The sequence below is a fragment of the Bufo gargarizans genome, chromosome 1, assembly GCF_014858855.1.
Source record: "Bufo gargarizans isolate SCDJY-AF-19 chromosome 1, ASM1485885v1, whole genome shotgun sequence".
In the NCBI taxonomy this organism is placed as follows: domain Eukaryota; kingdom Metazoa; phylum Chordata; class Amphibia; order Anura; family Bufonidae; genus Bufo; species Bufo gargarizans.
The window spans coordinates 13452253-13476512 of NC_058080.1; the positions used below are offsets into that span (position 1 = coordinate 13452253).

The 24260-nt window shown below is 48.4% G+C and overlaps 1 protein-coding gene across 1 annotated transcript; it reads left to right on the forward strand.

The window, feature by feature from the left end:
* The first annotated feature begins 5250 nt into the window (after window positions 1–5250).
* Window positions 5251–10799, forward strand: LOC122938847. The gene is made up of 2 exons (XM_044294689.1): window positions 5251–7715; window positions 7758–10799. Exons 1-2 carry the CDS (start codon window positions 7270–7272, stop codon window positions 9481–9483), a joined length of 2172 nt encoding a protein of 723 aa, XP_044150624.1. The 5' UTR covers window positions 5251–7269; the 3' UTR covers window positions 9484–10799.
* Window positions 10800–24260: the final 13461 nt, after the last annotated feature.

Consider the following 24260-nt stretch of genomic DNA (forward strand, 5'->3'; position numbering starts at 1 on the left):
CAGGAGGTGGGAGGATCTGGGAGGGAGGGTCTGCTGCTGATTGGCTGGAATGTGTCTGCTGACTGTGAGGTACAGGGTCAAAGTTTACTCAATGATGATGTATAGGGAGCGGACCGAACATCGCATATGTTCGCCCGCAGCGCGCGAACGCGAACAAGCTATGTTCACCGGGAACTATTCGCCGGCGAACTATTCGGGACATCACTACACAACTCCCACCCGGCTCTACCCAACCTGGACTCTCCAACCGAACCTAAAGGCTCAAGGCTGGGCAGATGAGCAGTTCTGAGGTCCACCAGCTGGAACCGTAGTCCCTAGGATGAAGTCCTATAGAAAAGCTGCAGATGACAGGGGCAGCCCCCTATTTCTGTTCCTCTGTCGCCATTTCAGTGCATTGGGGCCCTAGGGGATTGTGGGAGATGGCTGTGTCTGCCCCCCTACCCCACCCTATTGGTTCCCACCTCAACCTGCCTTTGGCTGAGTCAAGCACCCCTAGGTGACAACAAACTATATAAAAGTAACTCCTGGTCTGTCATATCCACTGTTTTCACGAATACAGGGGAGGGGAGGGACACAGTACTAGGCCTCAAGGCTAGGGAGAGAGAAAGGTCACCTCCTAGGAAGACCCTAAACCTGGCCCTGACTCCTGTCAGTATGTATAGACCCTAAAAGTGGTAAAATACATATGCCGGAACCTAGACCCTAGGAGCCCTGAAATGCCCTAGCTAGTGGCAGGTGAACAAACCAGCCTCTCCCTAAAGGCCTAGTAACAACAAGCACAGGGGAACAACCAAATACAAAGAGCAGTACAATTTATCTTATAGAAAATGGATGAGCAGGAATTAGATTAGAAACTAAATTAGATTAGAAACTAAACCACACAAGTGGGCCGGTGGGGTAACCAGCGATGTGTCCTCACAGAGGGGCTGCAGCAGAAGTCAGAGCTAAAGCATCAGAAACTCACACCATTCACCTCCGTAGAGAATACCCCCATGCAGGTACTGAACAAGGAGGGTGTGAAGACATGAGAGTCGGTGGATGCTCTCTATGAAGATCGTTCTGAACCAGGGCTTGTACCACCAACCACCTGGGCTTCTTTATCTGCGGGCAGAACACTACTCGGACAGCACAGGGTGACCAACAGGCAACAGCATATAGAACATCCCCAACCTGGACGTAGGCTAGTGCACATGACAGCGAATCACCCTTCTGCTAGCTCACCAGGGGTTAAACCTCTGCATTAGTGTTGGGCGCGAATATTCGAATCATGAATTTTAATTGCGAATATCGCCACTTTGAGAATTCGCGAAGATTAAGAATATAGTGCTATATATTCATATATTCTAGATTTTTTTTTCATCTGAACCCATGATCCCTCCCTGCTTCTTGCTTGTGGGCCAATGAGAAAGCTGCAATGTCTTTGAGCTTAGCCACATCCCTAGCAACTAATAGGAAAGTTGCCTACTAGTGTTGGTCGAGCACCAAAGTGCTTCGGTGCTCGAGTAGAACACCTCCTTTAATTACACATAAAGGAGGGCATCATACACAGTCTTGAAAAATTATGATTGATGGTCTGCTGGTGACCCCAGCAGCACTAAAGACCCGCTCTGAAAAAAACGCTGGCGGCATGGCACGCCAGTACCTCCAAGGCTGTAGAGCTCCAGTTCCTGCCACGTGTCCAGCTTGGACACCCAATAGTTGTAAGGCACAGAGGGATCATTGAGGACGCTGACACGGTCTGCTACGTACTCCTTCACCATCTTCCCAAATTTTTCCCTCCTTGTGACACTAGGCCACGCATCAGGGTGAGGTTGCTGGCGGGGTATCATAAAACTGTCCCAGGCCTTGGAGAGTGTTGCCCTGCCTCTGTTGGAACTGCTGTGTGTTCCCCTCGTATCCCCTCCTAGGTTGGCCAAGGTACTATGTACTCTGCAGCCAGCGTTGTCAGGTGAACAACCGACCAGGTGAACAACTTATTTTACACACTTTAAGGTTCCTCGCAAAACAAAGCGGATCACAGGGGACATACCTAGGCTAAACACCTAGAGAATGGTACCCACCCCTCTCCCAATAGCTGGCATTTGGTTGGTATATATGAACTATATTTGCAAGACTATATTTCACTGGACTTTCCGCCATTTTTGACCATTTTTATTATCATCGTATTTTGATCATTTTTTATCTACCTATTTTTCACCAATCTTATTCTTTTACTTGTTAACCTATTTTGAGATATCATATGAATTGGATGTTCTAAATCAAATAAATATTTTTATACAATATACTATCTCAGTGCACATTGTATCCAAACACCATATTGACGTATAGAAACACCCCTTCGCAGCTTCAGGTGAGAGAGTGCCTGTTCCACCTCACATACTTACCTGGTACATATCTGGCCATAACTACTGTGAGAGGCACATATCTATATTTAGGGGCCCTAAAGCGTGAGAAGACACTTTTTTGCAGCCTAGGTGGGCAAAGGGGCACACATTCCAAAGAGCACCTTTCGGATTTCACAGGGCATTTTTTACAGATTTTGATTTCAAACTACTTCTCACACATTAGGGCCCCTTAAATGCCAGGGCAGTATAACTACCCCACAAGTGACCCCATTTTGGAAAGAAGACACCCCAAGGTATTCCGTCAGGGGCAGGGTGAGTTCCTAGGATTTTTTATTTTTTGTCACAAGTTAGCGGAAAATGATGATTTCTTTTTTTCTTACAAAGTCTCATATTCCACTAACTTGTGACAAAAAATAAAAACTTCCATGAACTCACTATGCCCATCACGAAATACCTTGGGGTGTCTTCTTTCCAAAATGGGGTCACTTGTGGGGTAGTTATACTGCCCTGGCATTTTAGGGGCCCAAATGCGTGTGAAGTAGTTTGAAATCAAAATTTGTAAAAAATGGCCTGTGAAATTCTAAAGGTGCTCTTTGGAATGTGGGCCCCTTTGCGCATCTTGGCTGCAAAAAAGTGTCACACATCTGGTATCGCCGTACTCAGGAGAAGTTGGGGAATGTGTTTTGGGGTGTCATTTTACATATAACCATGCTGGGTGAGAGAAATATCTTGGCAAAAGACAACTTTTACAATTTTTTTTATACAAAGTTGGCATTTGACCAAGATATTTATCTTACCCAGCATGGGTATATGTAAAATGACACCCCAAAACACATTGCCCAACTTCTCCTGAGTACGGCGATACAACATGTGTGACACTTTTTTGCAGCCTAGGTGGGCAAAGCGGCACACATTCCAAAGAGCACCTTTTGGATTTCACAGGGCATTTTTTACAGATTTTGATTTCAAACTACTTCGCACACATTAGGGCCCCTAAAATGCCAGGGCAGTATAACTACCCCACAAGTGACCCTATTTTAGAAAGAAGACACCCCAAGGTATTTCATAATGTGCATAGTGAGTTCATGGAAGTTTTTATTTTTTGTCACAAGTTAGTGGAATATGAGACTTTGTAAGGAAAAAAATAAATAAAAAAATTCATAATTTTCCGCTAACTTGTGACAAAAAATAAAAAGTTCTATGAACTTACTATGCCCATCAGCGAATACCTTAGGGTATCTACTTTCCGAAATGGGGTTATTTGTGGGGTTTTTTACTGTCTGGGCATTGTAGAACCTCAGGAAACATGACAGGTGCTCAGAAAGTCAGAGCTGCTTCAAAAAGCGGAAATTCACATTTTTGTACCATAGTTTGTAAACGCTATCACTTTTACCCAAACCATTTTTTTTTTTACCCAAACATTTTTTTTTTATCAAAGACATGTAAAACAATAAATTTAGGGAAAAATTTATATATAGATGTAGTTTTATTTGAAAAATTTTACAACTGAAAGTGAAAAATGTAATTTTTTTGCAAAAATGTAGTTAAATTTCAATTAATAATAAAAAAAGTAAAAATGTCAGCAGCAATGAAATACCACCAAATGAAAGCTCTATTAGTGAGAAGAAAAGGAGGTAAAATTCATTTGGGTGGTAAGTTGCAAGACCGAGCAATAAACGGTGAAAGTAGTGTAGTGCAGAAGTGTAAAAAGTGGCCTGGTCAAGAAGGGGGTTTAAGCTAGGGGGGCTGAGGTGGTTAAGATGAATGAGGCATGGATCCCGAAGGGACTGACAGTAGGGGATACGTTTGACTAACAAAAGGCCTGATGACATGCCTTGGCCACAAAATGGTCCCCACGCTGCTGTATTTAATGTCTGCATACCGGATGACTTTCGTGAATTCTCTGCCACCAACTAGGGTTCAAGCCGCAGTGTTTTAGTCACCTTTCTGCCTGGAAAACATCAATTTTTCAGGCATGTGTACATGCCTAATTTTTCTGGCCTCTGGTGCTGCACTGTGGCTGCAAAAACAAAACAAAAAAAAAGGCACATACATGTGTCAATTCCCCTTTGTGATCGGTACCTTGTTGTGGTGAAGGGGCTTGCGTATCACAATGAAGCGATCATCACCTCTATGAGTGTGTTGGCAATGTTGCCACACCCCAGATAAGGCCGTTGCTTCATTATGATCAGACTAAAAGCGATCGGCTGGATAATTTTTCATAGAAAAATCATTATTTTTCTTTTTTTTTTAAGTAGTATGGGTGGGTTTTTAATACATAAAATAAACAAAATCATAATAAAGTCTCTTAATAGTTTATTATAAATAATGCAGACAATTTTAAAAATCCCCAACAATTCCAATACAAAGCAAGTACAAAGCTCAGAACTAAATTATTCCAGGATGTCGTAATGGTTAATCAATTCGACACACGTCCCCGGATAGGGGACGTAACAGGGATTAAACTGATAGGAATGGGAATAGTTAAGACACAACTCACATAGGGTGTCACAGCACATTGCTCCGTGCACGCGCAGTGCCCCAACTTGGGAGTAAGAGGACCGACCAAGCTGCTTTTTCCATCTCCCGGTTCCTAAAATCAATTCAGTTTGGTCTATCAGAGTTTGGTCTGTCACTGTGAAGGCAGTCGAAGGTACCCGGCCTAAATTATTTCACAAAAGGCAATCCCTGATATGGGACGTAACAGGGATTAAACTGATGAGAAGAGAACTGCAGAAAATACCACTCATATCGGGTGTGACAGTAAATTTTATAACAAGACACGGAGGCGAGTATTGCTTTAACCTTTCTTTACTTCTACCATAGCAGCAAAGAGAGAAAATGGTATACAAAAAAGAAACCATGGTAACAGACTCCTCCCCCTTATCCCAGTATATCCTTCCTTGTCTGTCTGAGCTCTTCCTCTTTCTTTGCTGCTACCAGGCAGATAAGTACTCTCCAGCTCTGTGGCATTGCTCAGGGTCTGGTATATTTGTATTTTTATGTGCTTGGATTATCGGTTCGTTCGGTTTCTTTATTAGATTCTGATTAGACTCTTATCGTAGATACATATTTCTCTCCTGTATATATATATATTTATTTATCTAGGGTACGTATATATATGTATATGTTTTTTCGTTCAGGTACTTCTGTGGCCGTTCTGCCTAGGGGTTTGTCCTTATAACAGTTTTTGCGGCTTCCCCGCTTTCCCCCCGTGTGATCCGTTTCTCTGCCCTGTCATCCTTGTCCCTCGTTACCTCAGACTGCGCCGCCATTGCGCGCGCTTTCTGCTTCTTCTTCCTCTCCTTCTCGCCCGAAGTCTCGCGAGTTCGAGATTTCGCGCGCGTTTTTTCGCATATTTTCGCATATTTTCGCATATTTTCGCATTTTCGCATTTTTTTCGCATTCGGCTGCTACTGACGGCGAGATCTCGCGAGATTTCGCCGTCCCTGTGCGTTTCCCCGCTCTGCACACACCGGACATCCCGCTCTGCACAGCGCATCTCCTGGCGGTCTTTTTCCACTGCTCTTGAGCCTTGTAAGTTCTGTTTTATTCCATTTCGTCTACCCACTAGCTGGCTATGATTCCTGGCTTCATTATCCCCTTTTCTCTTTTTCTCCTCTAGTGCTATTTTTGCTGCTCCGGTCGGGGTGACTAACCCCTGCCTTTTGCTACTTCACCATGTCTGTCAGAAAGAATTCCGTTGCCTCTGTGGCCCCTAGTGAAGCCCCCCAAGTAGATCAGGGTTCCCCTGCGCAGGATAGGAGGTCCGAGGTGATCCACCCGGACGACCATGAGGTGGCACTGCAAAGATCCATATCTAATGCCATTATAACCGCCATGGGTTCGATGTCATCTGCATTGACCCAGTCTATATCTCAGGCCCTTATGGCGCGCCCTGCTACTACTACCCAGTTTTTGGTCCCACCTCCAGGACCACCTCCTATTGTCTCCAGAACACCTCAGATTGATGGGCCATCCCCATCCCAAGACAACGCGCTTCAGTCGCGTAAACGAGCTTGTACCCGCCAGGCAGAAAAAACGCGGGCATGGAAGACTGCCAGGTCTCTACCTGAGCCTAGGTCAGACTCTGATAGGGAGTCAGAGGAGGAGACTCATGACAACGTCTATGAATTGACGGATGAGGTGGAGGACGATTTGGCGGATATTGCTGTGGATCCGGTTCGTAATCTAGACCCGGAAGCCCCGTTACTACAACAGGGATCAGCAGAGGATCTCTTATTGGATCCGTCTGGGGAACCGCTGTTTAACCCCGAGGAGCTGCATCATCCCCGCTCCGCGGAATGGATGCCCGCCACACATGTGGCGCAGTATATGGAGGCTCGCATACGCAATCCGCTTAGTAAGGAATCGCGTAATAAGTTGCGGGCGGAGTGCCCTCGTCCTTTAATACCACACAAAGTGTGCGAGACGCCATCAGTGGATCCAAAGATGGTCCAGTTTCTGGCGAAGACGGGGTTTAACCCCCGTAAAGGGCTAGACGCGGCCTTGAAGGCTGTCCAAGACAAGCTACTGGACATTACAGGTCCTTTAGCAAAGATTTTCGATTTGGCTGAGTCCGCTATCGCGGCAGGTAGCCAGGTAGACCCTATAGAATTGAGAGGTTGGGCCCAGCGAGCCATATGCGTAGCGGGTAATACCAATACCTCGCTCGCCATTGAAAGGCGGAAGGCAATACTAATTAAGATCGAGCCAAAGCTCTCGAACTTAGCATTGACTGAAGCGGGCAAGGACGCCCAGGGGTTGCTCTTTGGCGACTCTTTTATTAAAGAGCTAGGGAAATATGTAGGAGCTTTTACGGCTCTTGATAAAGCCCAGACTTCGATGCGTCGAGTCTTTCAAGGGCGTTTTTCCAACAGGGCCGGCAGTGCTAGGGGCCGACTGTCCGGCCGTTCCAACTTTCATGCCAGAGGTTCCGGCAGAGGCTCCTTTAATTATAGAGCATCCCTCCAGGATCAGAGACATCAGCCGTCCTTTTTTCCCTCACGAGGCGCTCCCTTCAGGTCACGAGGTTTCCGAGGGAATCCAGGCTCCCGTCGACCATTCGGTAAGTTATGTTCTTCGTCCCCCTCCTTTTTTAGACCATTTAGTCGGGGGCAGACTCCGATTCTTTTCTCATGTGTGGTCAGGCATAACCTCAGACCAATGGGTCCTTTCTACTGTGCAGGGGTTCACAATAGATCTGATTGCCGATCCGAGCTCCATCCCAGCCCCCCCTACGGTACCACTGTCCTATGCGGCACGGTCCCAATTTCAGAGGGAATTGTCGGATCTTCTGCAGAAAGGCGCGATCGAACGCGCACCGGAGAATCGTGGGGGTGTCATCAGCAGTATTTTCCTGGTGCAAAAGAAAGGGGGCCAGATGCGCCCGGTGATCAATTTGAAAGCCCTGAACAATTTTGTACAATACCGACATTTCAAGATGGAGGGCATCCATCTTTTGAGGGATCTGCTCCTTCCAGGCGATTGGTTGGCCAAGATAGATCTCCAAGACGCCTATCTCACGGTCCCAGTGTCCCCCTCTTCAAGAGACCTGCTGCGGTTCCTGTGGAACGGTCAGGCCTGGCGCTTCACCTGCCTTCCGTTCGGCCTGTCCTCCGCCCCCTGGTGCTTTACCAAGATCATGCGCCCAGTGGTGGCTTGGCTTTGCAGCAGAGGTGTTCGTCTGATCGTCTACCTGGACGATATCTTGATCATGGCCCAATCACGGGCTCTCTTGTTGAGACACCTCCACTTGACGGTGACGCTCGTTTCCGACTTGGGGTTCATTGTCAACCAGGAGAAATCCTGTTTGACCCCCTCCAGATCCATAGAGTTCTTGGGTTTCCAGGTGAACTCGGAAGAATTATCCCTCAGTCTTCCACTCTCGAAAGTCAAGGCTATCCGCAAGGAGTTGAAGCATGCTCTACGCCTACCTCAGATGTCGTTGCGGCATTTGGCAAGGATAATCGGACTTCTGGCCTCCTCAATACAGGCCATTTTCCCAGCCCCCCTCCATTATCGTGCGTTGCAGCGCCTCAAAATTGCTCACCTTCGGTCGGGGGCCTCTTACGCAGATTTGGTCTCATTAGATGCCGAGACGACGGACGAGATGAGATGGTGGATCCACAACCTGTCAGTGTGGAATGGCAGAGCGATCGTGGGTCCCCAACCGGATCTGATCATAGAATCCGATGCGAGCCTGCACGGATGGGGAGCACATTGCAGTGGTGTGTCCACGGGCGGTCCATGGTCTCCAGAAGAATCCCATCTTCACATCAACGCCCTGGAACTCCTAGCAGGGTCGTTTGCCATTCGCAGTTTTGCCAATGGTGTGGTCAGCTCAGCCATCAGGCTCCGCATGGACAATATATCTGCGGTCAGGTACGTCAATTGTATGGGTGGCACACGGTCGGTGGTTCTGACCCATTTGGCGAAGGATTTTTGGGAATTCTGTCTCGACAGGAACATCTCTGTGGTGGCCGAGTACCTTCCAGGCCTTCACAACACTCTGGCGGACTGGAGTTCTCGCTACATATCGGACTCCAGCGACTGGAAGTTAGACGAGACGGTTTTTTCTGCTATTTCTTCTCTGTGGGGTCCCTTTGCAGTCGACCTCTTCGCTTCCCGTTTGAATACCCAACTGCCCAGGTTTTTCAGCTGGAGGCCGGATCCCTTGGCGGAGGCAGTGGACGCTCTGCTTCAACATTGGGGAGGAGCGTTGATGTACGCATTCCCTCCCTTCGCGCTCATTCCACGAGTGCTCCTTCAGGTTCGTCAGCAGTTGGCGAACCTGGTTCTGATTGTTCCGTTTTGGAGGACCCAGTCCTGGTTCCCTCAGATCCTGGAACTTCTAGTGGACTTTCCGTTTCTCCTTCCCACTCAGGTGTCACTACTCCAAGGGCCTGCAGGAGAAGTTCACCCACTCCTGCAGAACGGGTCGCTACGCCTCCTAGCTTGCAAGATATCGGGAGTCCAGGAGGAGGCGCTGGACTTTCAGGAACAGCTAGGTTCTTATTGGACTGCGCTTGGGCGCCCGGGACGAGACGGGCTTATCGAGCCGCCTGGGGTTCTTGGTCTCGCTGGTGCGTCGACCGGACTCTGGATCCCGTTACGGCCCCTGTCAATTCCATCTTAGCCTTTTTATCCTCACTTTTTGAGGCAGGGAAGGCTTACCGCACCATCAATGTCTTTAGGTCAGCAATTTCCTCCAGACACAACGGTGTCGACGGCCGTCCAGCGGGTCAACACCCCCTGGTCTGTCGTTTACTCAAGGGTTCACGTTTGGCCCGACCACCTCGGCCACGGTTTTCGTCTACCTGGGATGTGTCGGATGTCTTGCAATTTCTAGTCAGTTGGCCCTCAAATGAGCTATTGTCGTTACGTCAGTTATCGGCCAAATTGGTCACTTTATTCTGTTTAATCTCCTGTAAGAGAGTTTCGGATGTGCGTGCTTTGGATTGGGACGCCAGATCCTTCACCCCGGAGGGGGTCCACTTTAACATTTCCCGTCGCATGAAAACCAGTATCCGGTCGGTCTCTTACCCCCGTTTTCCGACTTCTCCACAGCTATGTCCTGTAGCGTGCTTACGCGAGTATGAGGACAGAACCCGTCCACTGCGGTCTCTTTCTCTCCCCCACTTATTCATTTCGTTTCGCAGCCCGTTTGCTCCGGTTACCAGTGTTACGTTATCTCGCTGGGTCAAGTGGATTCTATCCCTTTCCGGGATTGATACGTCTATCTTCACGGCACATTCGGTCCGCAGTGCGACAGCTACGTCCATGACGTTATCTGGGGCTCGTTTGGAGGATGTTATGAGATTGGCGGATTGGTCCAGATCTTCCACTTTCCGGGAGTTTTATTTCCGACCGGCTTCGCATGCTTTTGATTCTATAGTGGCTCAGCTTTAAACAAGCAATAGGAGCCTCCGTGTCTTGTTATAAAATTATGGGATTTTACTAAAGTATGACGTAAAGTCATGATTTTATTAAAGACACGGAGGCGAGTATTGCCCTCCCTGGACCCACCCCTTGGGGTTTTTGACGTAAGTATGTTTTGTTGATTTACCGTATGGTCAGAATTTTAAAGTTGTTACTGTGTTTCCAACTAGTGGATCCTATGTTTCTATGCACTGGATTATGCTCTTAGAAGGTTTTTCTCTTATTTCCTTTTTTCCTAGGTTGAGAGGCTTACGGCTTCATGTTTTAGAGTTACACAGTTCCGGTCGGAGGTCCAGTTGTGGCGGTCCAAGCCGACGAGTTCAAGGGGTTTTTTCGTTACCCGGTGGTTTCGGCGTCTGTTGTTCCGGTTGACCAGCGCTGTTTGAGACACAAAGAAAGAGGAAGAGCTCAGACAGACAAGGAAGGATATACTGGGATAAGGGGGAGGAGTCTGTTACCATGGTTTCTTTTTTGTATACCATTTTCTCTCTTTGCTGCTATGGTAGAAGTAAAGAAAGGTTAAAGCAATACTCGCCTCCGTGTCTTTAATAAAATCATGACTTTACGTCATACTTTAGTAAAATCCCATAATTGTACGGCGCAGACGCAGTGACCGTGGCGTGGATTCAAACAAAGGGGAGGGAGCCAGCGTTTTTTTTAACCATCTCCCCGTTCGAAAAATCAATTCAATTCACCTTTTGGGGACCCTTGGTGTTGTACGTGGCTGGGTGGAGGAAGAAACCTTCAATGACATCAGCGGCACATGGCTAGCTTGGTATCCAACCTTGTGCAAATGGGAAGTTTGCGGTTGGGCAAATGGACTGTTTGCGGTTGTTTGCGGTGCATTAAAAGGGGAGTTTGGTCTGTCAATGTCTGTGAAGCGGGCGTAACCCTTACACTACCTGATCGATACAACATCATACCTGATCGTATACACACACTGGATGTTTTAAACCACGTTGTTAAAATTTTTTTTTGATTGTTAGGTGATTTATGCCCTTTATGGATTAAAACCCAACTCTGCGTCAACTATGTGATTTTCCATGGGAGTTTTGCCATGGATCCCCCTCCGGCATGCCACAGTCCAGGTGTTAGTCCCCTTGAAACAACTTTTCCATCACTACTGTTACTAGAAAGAGTCCCTGTGGGTTTTAAAATTCGCCTGCCTATTGAAGTCAATGGCGGTTCACCCCTTTTGCGAACATTTGCAGAAATTCGGAAAATTTTATGTTCGCGACATCTCTAGTTATTAACTACCATGGGGCTGTGGTGAACTGGCAGCGGTGCAATGGTACCAAAACAAAGGACTCTGTCCTGAAATGGTTGAATCCACTGTAAGGGTCCCTCAGCAAAATCAAACATGGCTTGGCAGGCCTACTCACAGGTATGTATTATATCCACTAGGGTCGTCACTGGTGGTACATCCTGGTTCTGCTAGCAGACTGGGCTGGACACGAGGATACATGTATGACTGGGCCCACAAAATGGTGTTTGCTGGTAGTTGCAACATAAATGGGCCTCTTACGGGTATAGGCCCCATAGGTCTGGGGGTGAACACTGCAGGAGGCCTTAATGCTTCAGGAGGCTCGCTGGACCTGGGTGGCGCTGGCTGTAGGCGACAGACCCGGCTCCTTGCATAAGTGAGTCTCTCCGGTGCCGCGGCGGCGGGCGTAGTAACAGGGGTCGCCCAGCTGGCAGGGACAGGAACTCTGACCGCAGGCTCAGGGGCATCTGAGTCCTTAGGGGAATCCTCTTTATCCAGTGGCTTAGGAGCTGCTCTGGATGCAACAAGTCTACGCAGGCTATGCAGGTGAATCTCTAACCTGGCTATTTGGTCCTCCAGTTTCTCGGGCTCTGCGTCGCTGCAGGTATCTGTCACAACTGCCGCCGGTTCAGGTACGGGATTCGGGTTCTCTGGCACGGTCACCGCAAGTTCCGGCGCCGGATCCGAACTTTCCCCTTTCCTTAGGGCATCAAGTGCTGCACGGATCTTCTCGAGATTCTCCAACATGGTAGTGTCCATCATCTGGACAGCAGGTGCGGCAATTAAATCGGAGCAGTCTTCGCTCTTCAACATGCGCGATCCTTCTCTGGAGAGCGACAGGGCGGCACACATCAGTTCAGTCAAGACCTCCCACTCCTCTGGGAGGCCGCACCCCAGGTACTCCAACATAGGGGAGGCGGAGTCCATTTTAGCAGACATGCAAATTTGTAGACAAGGCGGTGGCGTTGACATACAGTCTTTCCCGCTCTCCTAGCAGAAGGCACCAATTTTTCCCGCCAATGCAAGACAGCGATGGCGCAGCAATAAATTCAATCAGTTCTAGGCGGCCATCTTTGAGCACAAAGGCTGTTCATTCACTGACAGCAAGCGGTGACTTAAATAAGCGGCAAACAGTCCATACAATACAGTTTTTCACACCGCAATTTTTTTACAGTTCTTTGGCCCAGCAATTTTAAATAAACAGATAGGGCTTTATCACTTTATGGGCAAATAACGGCACACAGTTTAAATTCCACAATGGCGCAGGAATAATCGCATCCTGTTCGTGACGCCAAAATATGCAGTACGCAGCCCTGCGGGGTATTGCGATGCTGAGGTCACGGTTAATAGGCAAACGAGGGTTGCTCTTGGTTACTCACAGTTTATGGGAGACCCTGGGCAGGCGTACACCAGTGATGGAGAGGCTGGCACTTGGATCCTCTGGGGCACTCTCTGTATATAGGGACCAGGCCTGATGGTAGATGAGGTGCCCTGGATCTTGCAGGTTTAAAGTGCCGGTGGCAAGATCCCTTTAAGATTCGTGACGCCAGTGCCTGTAACGCTGGCACACCGATTTATGATAGGAATAATTGAGGAACACGATGTTGTGGTGAACCAAAACTTCCTTTACTGGAAACAGTTAACTTTGTACAGTCTGGGTTCAGTTCCACATGGCAGTAGCTATTACAAGCAGGCTTTTACATCAATGGCAGGTACAATGTTCTTTGCAAGATACTCAGAGGGTTAAAACACTTACAGATCAGGCTGCACCTTTCCACAGAAATCCTGTGCACTATTCCTCAGAACTCCTGGCTGTCTTGATCCCAGGAACCGTCCTCGGGTATATATGTATATCCTTGCATTTAGTAGATCCTCTGCCCTTCAGCCCTCAGGTTGGCTGGCTACACTTCTGCTCTGCTCTGCACTTTGTCCTTGGGAACTGCAGGTTTCTCAGGAGGCAACTTCTTCCCCTGGTGGACAGCCAGAAGCCTGGGCTGTCTAGCTGCATGTCAGGAGGTGGCCCTCGGCTCCTCTCTGGCTAAGGTGCACACTCTCTTCTGCTCTACACAGACTCCTGACTACACAGACCCCTTCCCTGCACAGGACCTAACTATTTATACTAGGGGTTCCCTAGCTCCCTCTACTGTCTAGGAGGAGGAACTACACCCTGATAGGCCTGATACACAGATTACAGGGAAAAATACACATAAAAGCATAGCAATACACATTAAAATGGACTGTTAAATACAATGCCACTGTCCCACAGGAGGTGGAGAACAACGTGGCCCAATTGACCCTTGTGTGGTGCTCACATTTACCTAGTGGGACACTACAAGACTAAGGGTAGGTGGCCAGGTGAACCGGCTGTACCCAACCTGGACTCTCCAACCGAACCTGAAGTCTCAAGGCTGGGCGAATGAGCAGTTCTGAGGTCCACCAGCTGGAACCGTAGTCCCTAGGATGAAGTCCTGTAGAAAAGCTGCAGATGGCAGCCCCCTATTTCTGCTCCTCTGTCGCCATTTCAGTGCATTGGGGCCCTAGAGGATTGGTGGGAGATGGCAGTGGCTCCCCCCTACCCCACCCCATTGGTTCCCACTTCAACCTGCCTTTGGCAGTCAATCTGACTGACATCAAAAGCAACAACAAACTATATGAAAGTAACTCCCGTTCCGTCATATCCACTGTCCGTGGCGGGAGGACACGGCCCCGGCGAAGGGCAGCAGGTAAGAACAGGTGGGGTAACCAGCGATGTGTCCTCACAGAGGGGCTGCAGCAGAAATCTCATCTCAGCTAAAGCATCAGCAATGTGACTGCAGCTCTGGATGTGACTAGAGAATTAATCTCAGACAACACAACCAGATTGAAGTTACTGGTCCGCATCCCTATAAATAAAGCTCATTGAATGAAAGGTTCTGCACCTTTCTGACATGTATTTCCATTACTCACTGTCCCAGCCCATGAACGCCCAGTTCATGTCAGCCCCAAATATTTTCGGCCCGAATTCGCCGGGAAATCAGGGACAGTCCTGCCAAATTCAGGACAGTTGGCAAACCTGCACTGATGGGCTGGTTACAGTGTAGACGAGAGAGACCAGGAAAGATTTGTGCCGTTGCTACATTGTAACGAACCCTGCGCTGTGAGAAACAGGGCAACCGGATGACTATAGGTTTCTAAATGCAAATTGTGGTCAGTGATAAACTGATGAGGGAACGGGCAGCGCCACCACAGGGCGAATGAAGTATTACATGCTGCTGATGTGTGATCCGTGCCGTGGTGTGGCAAGTTCACATGTTACGGATTTCATCAAGTAGAAACTTGGGGCACAGCCACGGTCGCGGGTTCGTGAAAAAATCAGCGCCAAATTGTGTGGATTATTTGCCACCGCAGGTCAAGTTATGTGTGGATTTTCTTGTGGAAGATGGAGGAGGTTTGTTAACATCAGATCCACTTGTAATTGCTGTGGATTTACTGCCAGCAGTTCCGCTGTGTGATGTCCGCGCCGTTTATTCTACGTGTGGCCGTTCCTTTAGGCCCCATTCACATGAGGGTTTCTTGGGCACCGGATTTTGGCATGAAGTCCACACCAAAAGCCACCACCGTCAGGAATCTGCCTCCTATTGCTGTAGCCGCGACCACGCTGAGAAAAGACATGGATGGACCACTCTGGAAACCACGGCGGGAGTCGGCTGCATTCAGTGGAGCAAAACCACAATCAGGTCTGGTTCAAACTGAAAGAAACAGCAGCGGTTACTGCAGCAAAATACGTGGCACAATCTGCAGTGTGAACCTTCCCTGAGGGTGGGAGTCACATGTGGTGGAAACACCGCAGATCTGACGTTGTGGATTTTCATCTGGAAATCCGCGGCATTGCACAGTGCCAGAAGAGGTCCAAAACCAGTTCATTGCTGGCAAGACTACCTCATCTGAGTTTTTGAGTCAGCTGATGGCCACCCCCATGAGGGACATGCCACCCAGCCGTGTCCCTACCCACAGACAGCTGGCACCACTGCTCAGAAATGCCAAGCTCCAATATATGGGTCCACCAGGTAGGTGGTTGAAACTTGCTCTACTTAAGACCTCCCCAGTCCTCATCTTTTATACCCCCTCACACTACTCCTGGCCAATCAGCTGTCTATAACATCTCCACAACTAAATGACCTATTGTCTCCAGGACCTCTCTCCATCCTCCAACCAACTCCATTTTGCCCACCCTGCACCTGCATTTCTCTAACCTCCAGTAGGGAAATCACAATGGCTTCCTTATGGCTCCTCGCACTGAGTTCCCTGCACTTGTTGCTCTTTCAATGTGTATGGGTTCCTTAAAGGGGTTGTCCGGGTTCAGATCTGGGCCCAGATATACTCTTATTTTCATCCAGGCAGGCCCCCTAATGTCCTGCTCCGATAAACAACCTTGCCCTGCGCTGGATCGCGCAGGGCAAGGGCTCTTCCATTTACAATAACACACTGCCGGGCAGAGGCTTCCGTCCAGCAGTGTGTTCGATGACGTCACCAGCTCTGATGGGCGGGCTTTAGTGATGCCCTAGCCGTTTTACAGGCTAGGGCAGCGCTAAAGCCCGCTGATCAGTGCCGGTGATGTCAACGGGCTCACTGCATGGTGGAAGCCTCCGCATGGCAGCCCTAAGGAGAGCACGGTACGTTACCGAACCTCCTGAAAATGCCTTTGCCCTGTGCGATTCAGGGGGGCTGCCTGGGTGAAAATATAGGTATGTCCGGGTTCACAACCCCTTTAAGTCTGCACAAAAAGCTGCGCGAGTTCTGTGCGGATTCATTATGGATTCTGTCATTACTGCATGCAAATCTGCAATGTCCACAGCATTGTGCATATGGACGTACTATAGCATACTTGACAACTCTCTCGGCAAAAGAGGAAACCTCCCGCACTCCCAGAGTAGCTGGCAAATCCTCACAGCGCATGTGCAGTGAGCCCCTGAGGAGCCGGTGCAGAGGATGGGAGTGGTAGTGGCCCTGATGAAGTGTTGTGTTATAGTGCACTTTCTCAGGGGATCGGTGCAGTGAAAAGGTAATTTGAAGAATCAGGCCAGAAGTGAATGTATAATGTAGAACGTCTTTTTTACTAGGTCCAGCATATAACTTTTTGTACCTTCAATAGCAGCAGATTCAAAGTGGAATAAGGAGGTATGGAGGTAGGTTGGATGGCTGTAAGTGAGCCAGTGTGTGTGTAGATGTCCACTGTCAGGACTAGACATTAATTTTAGCTGGCCTAGTTGAAGTCTTGGGTGATGGGCGTCTGAGCCGTAGTCCCTCACCTTCCAGCAGTGTCTATTATGCAGGTTTTCAGCTGTTTACTCTGTCTTGTCTCTCTAGCATGTTCTTGAGGCTGACTCAAATTAGTGAATGTCTAACATGAGCAGGAGCTCTGCAGTAAGCTTCCTCTCTCCTGTCTGTATCTGCACAGGAACTCACCCTCCTGGCAGGAAGCAGGACCAGCCCACTCCTACCTGTAGGGGGTACATAGGGTGGTTACTAAGATGGCCTTGCTGTTCGCCAGGCGGTCGTTTTGCGGCGAACTTTGCGTGTTCGCGATTCGCTGAACATGCGAAAATATGGCGATATCCGCGCCCGCCATATTCTTTTACATTGTGAAGAACTTTGACCCATGACACATCCATCAGGTGGTACAGGACAGCCAATGGAGACGTTTCAGCACATGGACATACCCCCTACCTTATAAATAAACCTGATCTGGCCGCCATTTTTACATTCAGTGCTTTGCCGGTGTAGGGAGAGGTTGCTGTGTGGAGCAGGGACAGGCTGTTAGGGACACCAAACGCTAGCTAATAGGGCCACAAAAGTCCTGTTAAGGACTGGTATAGGTGTGCTATCGATAGGTGTGACTTACTGAGGGGTGCGATATACTTATAATATACTTTTATAATGAGTCAAAAACACATAGATCTATATAGTGATCACTGGAAGTCAGGGGCCTAGGGACTAGGGGCTTACTAGGGCCATTTTTATATAGGGTAAGATTCCGGACGGGGTCGCTCTTATCAGGGCGGGTGGTCTGTGGTTAGGCTATCAGGGCCAGAATAGCACCCCCTGTAGGGCAATATCAGGGACAGTTCTTTGCCCACCTTGTCCTTCAATACCACATCATCATCTAGCCCAGGGATAGATGGTTTTTGCTTTCCCTCCGGGATTCATCGATGTGCACTGGAACCCCCCGGATTGTGGTAGGACATATGGTTTCTGATTTGGTGCCGCCGAGCACCTGATTTAGTGCCGCCGAGCACTTGTTATTGCCGACCACATCTATGCTTTTTGCTAAACTTTAGTAATTTATTTTATTTTCATTTTGAGGGATATCTTTTCCATTCACACGTCCGCAAAATGGGTGCAGACCCATTCATTTTCAATGGGGCCGCATTGTGCTGTCCGCATCCACATTTGCGTATCCGCACTTCCGCATCTGTGCTTCCGTTTCCTCAAAAAAATAAAACATGTCCTATTCTTGCCCGCAATTGCAGACAAGATTAGGCATTTTCTATTATAGTGGATCAGGTAAGTATTTTTTTAATTTATTTAACACTCTACTCAGCTATGAATGCGGCACCTGAGGGGTACAACCAGGGGCGCACCACCGATGAGGCCAGGTGAGGCGATCGCCTCAGGCAGCACCAGGTAGGGGCAAGAGGTGGGCAGCGGAAGGACCATGGGCAATGAGCGCTTTCATTGTGTCAAAGGGGTTAGGTGAAGAAATTGGCATGGGGGGGGGGGAGACGTTTCAGTGAGTAGAAAGGCTAGGTGCACCCCTGGGTACAATGATGGGGCGGCTCAATCGGCGCTCCCTGTCATTGCACCCACTACTTACAAAGAAATGCACTTTGTGACGATGTAATTCATCACAAAGTAAATTTTATTTATTTTTTAAATTTGGAGAAGCAGCTCAATCGAAGTTTTGAACACTTTGCTCATCTGGAACGTGCGGAATATTGTCCGTGTGCAGACGTGGCAGGAACTGCTGTGGGTTCGCTTGTCCACGTATTGCGGGAAAAAAAAACTGCATGAAAATTTGAACCTGCGGTGGATTTTCGGAAACGGCAGCCTTCTCATTACGTTGCACAAAATCTGTAGATTTCCCTGTGGACTCCAACATTTGCAGTGCACGGGGCAAAAATGTAGAGGAAGAAACGGGCGGCAGATTTGTATGGAAATAGCAGCCACGTCTTGTTTTAGCCTCAGGCTGGATGCACCGTAATTTTATGCCCTGGACAAAATTGTCGCACAATCTTCACATGTTGCATTCGGATTTGCATGGACTTACTGCGGGTTTCGGCCTTAGCCTGGTACAAGTGTCTGCTGAGCGAGCTCTGTATCCCCTGCATTATACATGTCAGTAATGTACAGCAGAAGATTTAGGTCAGCTTACAGGATTTTCCCAGCCTGCTCGTGGCTGCGAGAGCGCTACATGGAAACCGCGGATATTTTTATCCTGACGAGCTTTCATAAGGCTGCTTCCTGCTGTCATTCAAATGCCGAGACCTCACCTGAATGGAGATGCCAAGAAAGCAGCCCTGCAGCAAACTGTCCTGCAGTACCCCAGCAGTCCTGAAGAGGGCGCCTCATTGTGTCATCTAATATCCAGGGAACGTATAGAAGTCATTCCTCCGCCACGTGGTGAAGACATGTTATTCTATAGGTTCTGAAAATCTCGTCTTACTTTAGATTTCACCCTTTATTTACCCTGGAGGAGCGGGTCCTCGTTGTCACCCCTGCAGGGGACAAGACGGGGAAGGGAAAAGGCAATGCTATCTAATGACTCCTAAAAGCTCACAGATACCGCCCCACCCAACGTCACCCTCCATGTTCCTCTATATCGGGGTGACTCCATTTTTTTTTTCAATAATGAGGACACAGCGCACCCCTGCTATATAAGGCACTAGGATAAATAAATGGCGGTACTGTAGATGGGACTTGATACAGATTGTACATTAGGGACCAGGAGATTCAGATTACACTTCTGCCTGGACCATCCCCTCCGTCTACAGCAAAGTGCCCCCCTATACAGCTGCCCCTTTAACACTGCTATCCTGTAGCCTCCACCAGTACTGTGCCCGCCGCTGCCGCCCGAAAATACTGTACTGCCGAAAACAAAGTGCCGCAGGGAGCAGCTACAGAACTAGAAAATGATGGGACCCAATGCAGACTTTAGGCATCAAAACCCATTGCAGATCCAAAAATGAACACAGACCACAAATTAGCCCCAAATTCATGTTGCTCCCTATAACGCCCACCCATCCATCAATCAAACCTCAGATCAAACCCCAAAGTCATGGCCCCCTATAAACCTCCTTCATCAATCAGACCTCGGATCAGATTCCAAACGGCATGGCCCCTATAACTAGAGATGAGCGAATTTCTCAAAAATTTGATTCGTCCGGTTCGTCGAATTCTCTGAAAAGATTCGATTTGATCCGCATTAAATAAATGCTATTTCCTGGCTGCAGAGATCCTTTATAGTGGTGTAGAACACTGTGCCTGTATAGCGGTGTAGAACACTGTGCCTGTATAGCGGTGTAGAACACTGTGCCTGTATAGCGGTGTAGAACACTGTGCCTGTATAGCGGTGTAGAACACTGTGCCTGTATAGCGGTGTAGAACACTGTGCCTGTATAGCGGTGTAGAACACTGTGCCTGTATAGCGGTGTAGAACACTGTGCCTGTATAGCGGAGTAGAACACTGTGCCTGTATAGTGGTGTAGAACACTGTGCCTGTATAGCGGTGTAGAACACTGTGCCTGTATAGCGGAGTAGAACACTGTGCCTGTATAGTGGTGTAGAACACTGTGCCTGTATAGCGGTGTAGAACACTGTGCCTGTATAGCGGTGTAGAACACTGTGCCTGTATAGCGGTGTAGAGCACTGTGCCTGTATAGCGGAGTAGAACACTGTGCCTGTATAGCGGTGTAGAACACTGTGCCTGTATAGCGGTGTAGAACACTGTGCCTGTATAGCGGTGTAGAACACTGTGCCTGTATAGCGGTGTAGAACACTGTGCCTGTATAGCGGAGTAGAACACTGTGCCTGTATAGTGGTGTAGAACACTGTGCCTGTATAGCGGTGTAGAACACTGTGCCTTGCAGTAACACCCATAGGGAGTCTGCTGTGGTAGTGAAATAATACTGTGAGTCAGTATGACTTGCAGATGACAGGCGTCGCTTTTTTGCGTTCCGTATACGGGCCGTTTTTAGAATTCTGTATACAGTCTGTAAACGAAACCATTAATTTCAATGGTTCCACAAAAAAAACGGAATGTACTCCGTATGCATTCCGTTTCCGTATCTCAGTTTTTCCGTTCCGTTCAAAGATAGAACATGTCCTATTATTGCCCGCAAATAACGTTCCGCGGCTCCATTCAAGTCAATGGAAATGGAACACATATGGAATGTACTCCTTATGTCTTCCCTATCCGTGTCATTACTGCATATGCCATACGGAAAAACTGAACGGAAAAACTGAACAGAACCGGAAACACTACTAAAACAAAAAACAGAAAAACAAATTTGTTAAAAACGGCCCGCAAAACACTGAAAAAGCCATACGGTCGTGTGAACAAGCCCTTTCAGGTCGATGTTAGCGCCAGGTATAAAGAACCGTGCAGAAGCCTAATATTCTACTGTAGCGTGAAAGAGCGCACTCCTTTTACACCGTCGTCAGCTGATTCCACATAGATGTCTACAAAACCTGTTCTATTAAATGCTTATACAAGTAGAGCCCCCGACAGAGTGGAGAGGGTGTCAGCAGTAAGTTTGTGTTGACGTCACTGATTATTTCTCCCTTCCTCTGATCCGTCAGAACAATATCCCCCCAAAAAACGGATCCTGTCTGTTGAGCATCCGCCTTCACTCGGTCAGCATTTGGTTAGTAATCCATCAGTATTGCTAAAGCCCAAAAAAAACAGGAGTGGATCTAAAACAGAGATGACACGTGAATGGAATATTTGCATGTCTTCTGTGTTTTGTACCCACTCCTGCTTTTGGCTACCAAATCACAAGCCAATTCTGATGGGACCATACAGGCCTTACAGCTGCTACACAGACAGGATCCATTGTGCATCTCATTTTTCCTTCCTTCTGACAGATCAGAAGAAGGGTCAAATAAATGATGATGTCAGCCATGCCAAAAAGGCAAACTAGTGGTCCAGTCATGGAGTGGGGAGGGTGGGAGAACAGGTGGGAAGTCTACAGAGTGGCCCAGTGACATAGTGTTGAGGTAGGAGCAGCATGAGGAGACCACAGAGTGGCACAATGACAGAGTGTAGAGGTGGCAGCAGCAGCATGAGGAGGCCACAGACTGGCAAGGTGACATAGTGTGGAGGTGGCAGCCGCATGAGCAGGCCACAGAGTAGCACAATGACAGAGTGTGGAGGTGGCATCAGCAACATGAGGAGACCACAGAGTAGCCCAGAGACAGAGTTGTGAGTTGGCAGCAGCATGAGGAGACCACAGAGTGGCACAATGACATAGTGTGGAGGTGGCAACAGCAGCATGAGACCACAGAGTGACCTGGTGACAGAGTGGTCAGGTGGGTGGCAATAACAGTACCCACTGATGATAGTGGGTGTAAGAGGAGCACTTGGCATCAGATGTGTGGCATTACAGCATCAGAATAGTAGCTGAGGCAGGTAGCCAGAAGAAACTCGTCTCTTTTGTCAAGGTTTGGGTGAGGCGGCATGGATGATCTAATCTGATGCATCAGGCATTAATCTTGACAAAGGTCAATCTCTCCACATCTCTCCCGAGTTCTCCTTGGGGTAACTATGGCCCCCACCACACTAAACACCCGCTCTGATGCCACACTACTGGCCGACCAGGACAGGTTTTCCAGGGCAAACTCGGCCAGTTGCAGCCACAAATCCAGTTTGGCTGCCCAGTAGTCCAGCGGATCTTCAATGTGTGGTGGCAGGGTGCTGTCCAAGTATGTCACCATCTGCTGGTTCAGGTTCTGCTCCAAGTATAGCTGCTGCTGGTGAGTAGTTTCTTCACTAGGCGGGTAAGGAAAGCTGCTCATCATCGACTCTAGACCCAAGCTGCTGCTGATGGAGCTGGTACTGCTCCTACCCCCCACCCTGCCACAGCAGCCATGGCAGTGGAACAAGAGCACAGTGGGCCCCCCCTGGTCAGACCTGCGAGAGGATGTGAGAGGATGGACGATGGCGCAGACCAACTGACTACATCGGATGTCTCTATAGTAGATTAGTTTGTCCTCCTGTAACATCCCAGAGTTATGTTACAAAACTCTTTTACCCCGCTACAATCTCTTAAGTGTATTCACATTGTCATCTTGTGTAATCTCATGTAATTTCCTCACAATTGTGCATTCTAAGCCTTGTAAAAGTATATATTGCTGTAATTTCCATGTTCACCAGCAGGTGGCAGCAATGATTAGCAGGGACTTAGTACAGTTTAGTGTTTCTAGACTGGAATAGTTTATTCCAGTTTAGCTCCTCCTCTTTGAGCAGAGTGGGCTCGTCCACATCCTGCCTCATAAGTGGGGAAGGAAGTTAGTTTAGTGTGCCAGCCACCCCGGCTAGGGGAAGGCTGTGCAAGTAGGAGATATAGGGATATAGGGATCGAAAGCCAGGATCTTGTCTCGGCTGAGACAACTGATCATCATCCCCAGCCTGAGCCTTTCAGCCTCTGCTGGTAGAAGCAAGCAGCCACCTCCAGTATTCCAGGAAGAAGCATACCCTGTGAAGATAGCTGTGAGTACCGTCCAGAGACCCCATGAGAAGCCAAATTCCTCCTCAGCAAGTCAGTTCCCAAGACAGCAGGAGATAATTAGTGTAGAAGATAAATTCCTGCCACTTTACAGAGCTACTAAGCAGACGTCCCTTTCCTGCAAAAGCTCCAGGCACATGATAGCGCAGAAGACATATTCCTGCCACACAGTGCCAATACCTGCTGGGACTTCAGACTAATGCTGTATCTCACTTGGATGAAAGCTGCAACTAGTAAAGACAAGTTTGAACTTTATTCCAAGTCTGGATCTCAATTATTGCTGCAAATCCCTCAATTACTCCTACTAGCAACACACTCATTTTATTGCAAGTGAGCCAGGATCCAGGAGTCTAGCCGTACCCAGGTAGGAGACACCGTTGACACCAGTACCACTACCATACAGAGACATTACACCACTTTGGCATTTCTAACCTGGTACGTGAGTGATAACACCTTAAAGGGCCCTGCAACAGTACCCTGCGCACTCTGCAATTGGCGTCACAAACAAAAACAATAGACTATTATATACATATCCTGACCCACTGCATTTTTGGCATCCGTGTAACCGTACCACGGTCCGGCTCATTGCACTCCCTCTCAGTGGGTGTAAAAAAGGCCCCCATTTTGGACAGGTAGCGAGGGTCTAACAAGGTGGAGAGCCAGAAGTCATCCCTCTGCCGAATGGTGACAATTCGGCTGTCACTACCCAAGCAAGTGAGCATGCATTGGGCCACTTGCGCAAGTGACTCGGAGGGACTCCTTGCCTCCATCTCCACTGCATACTGCTACGGTGTGCCTGGGTCATCTGCCTTGTCTTCCTAATCTCCCTCTTGCTCCTCCGGCTGCTCCTGCTTCTCCTCTCCTGTCACCTGTGTAGAAAAACCACCCAGTTCGCTACACCTTGCTTGTGCTCCAATGTCCTTCTCCTCCTCCAGTTCAGCCCCCACA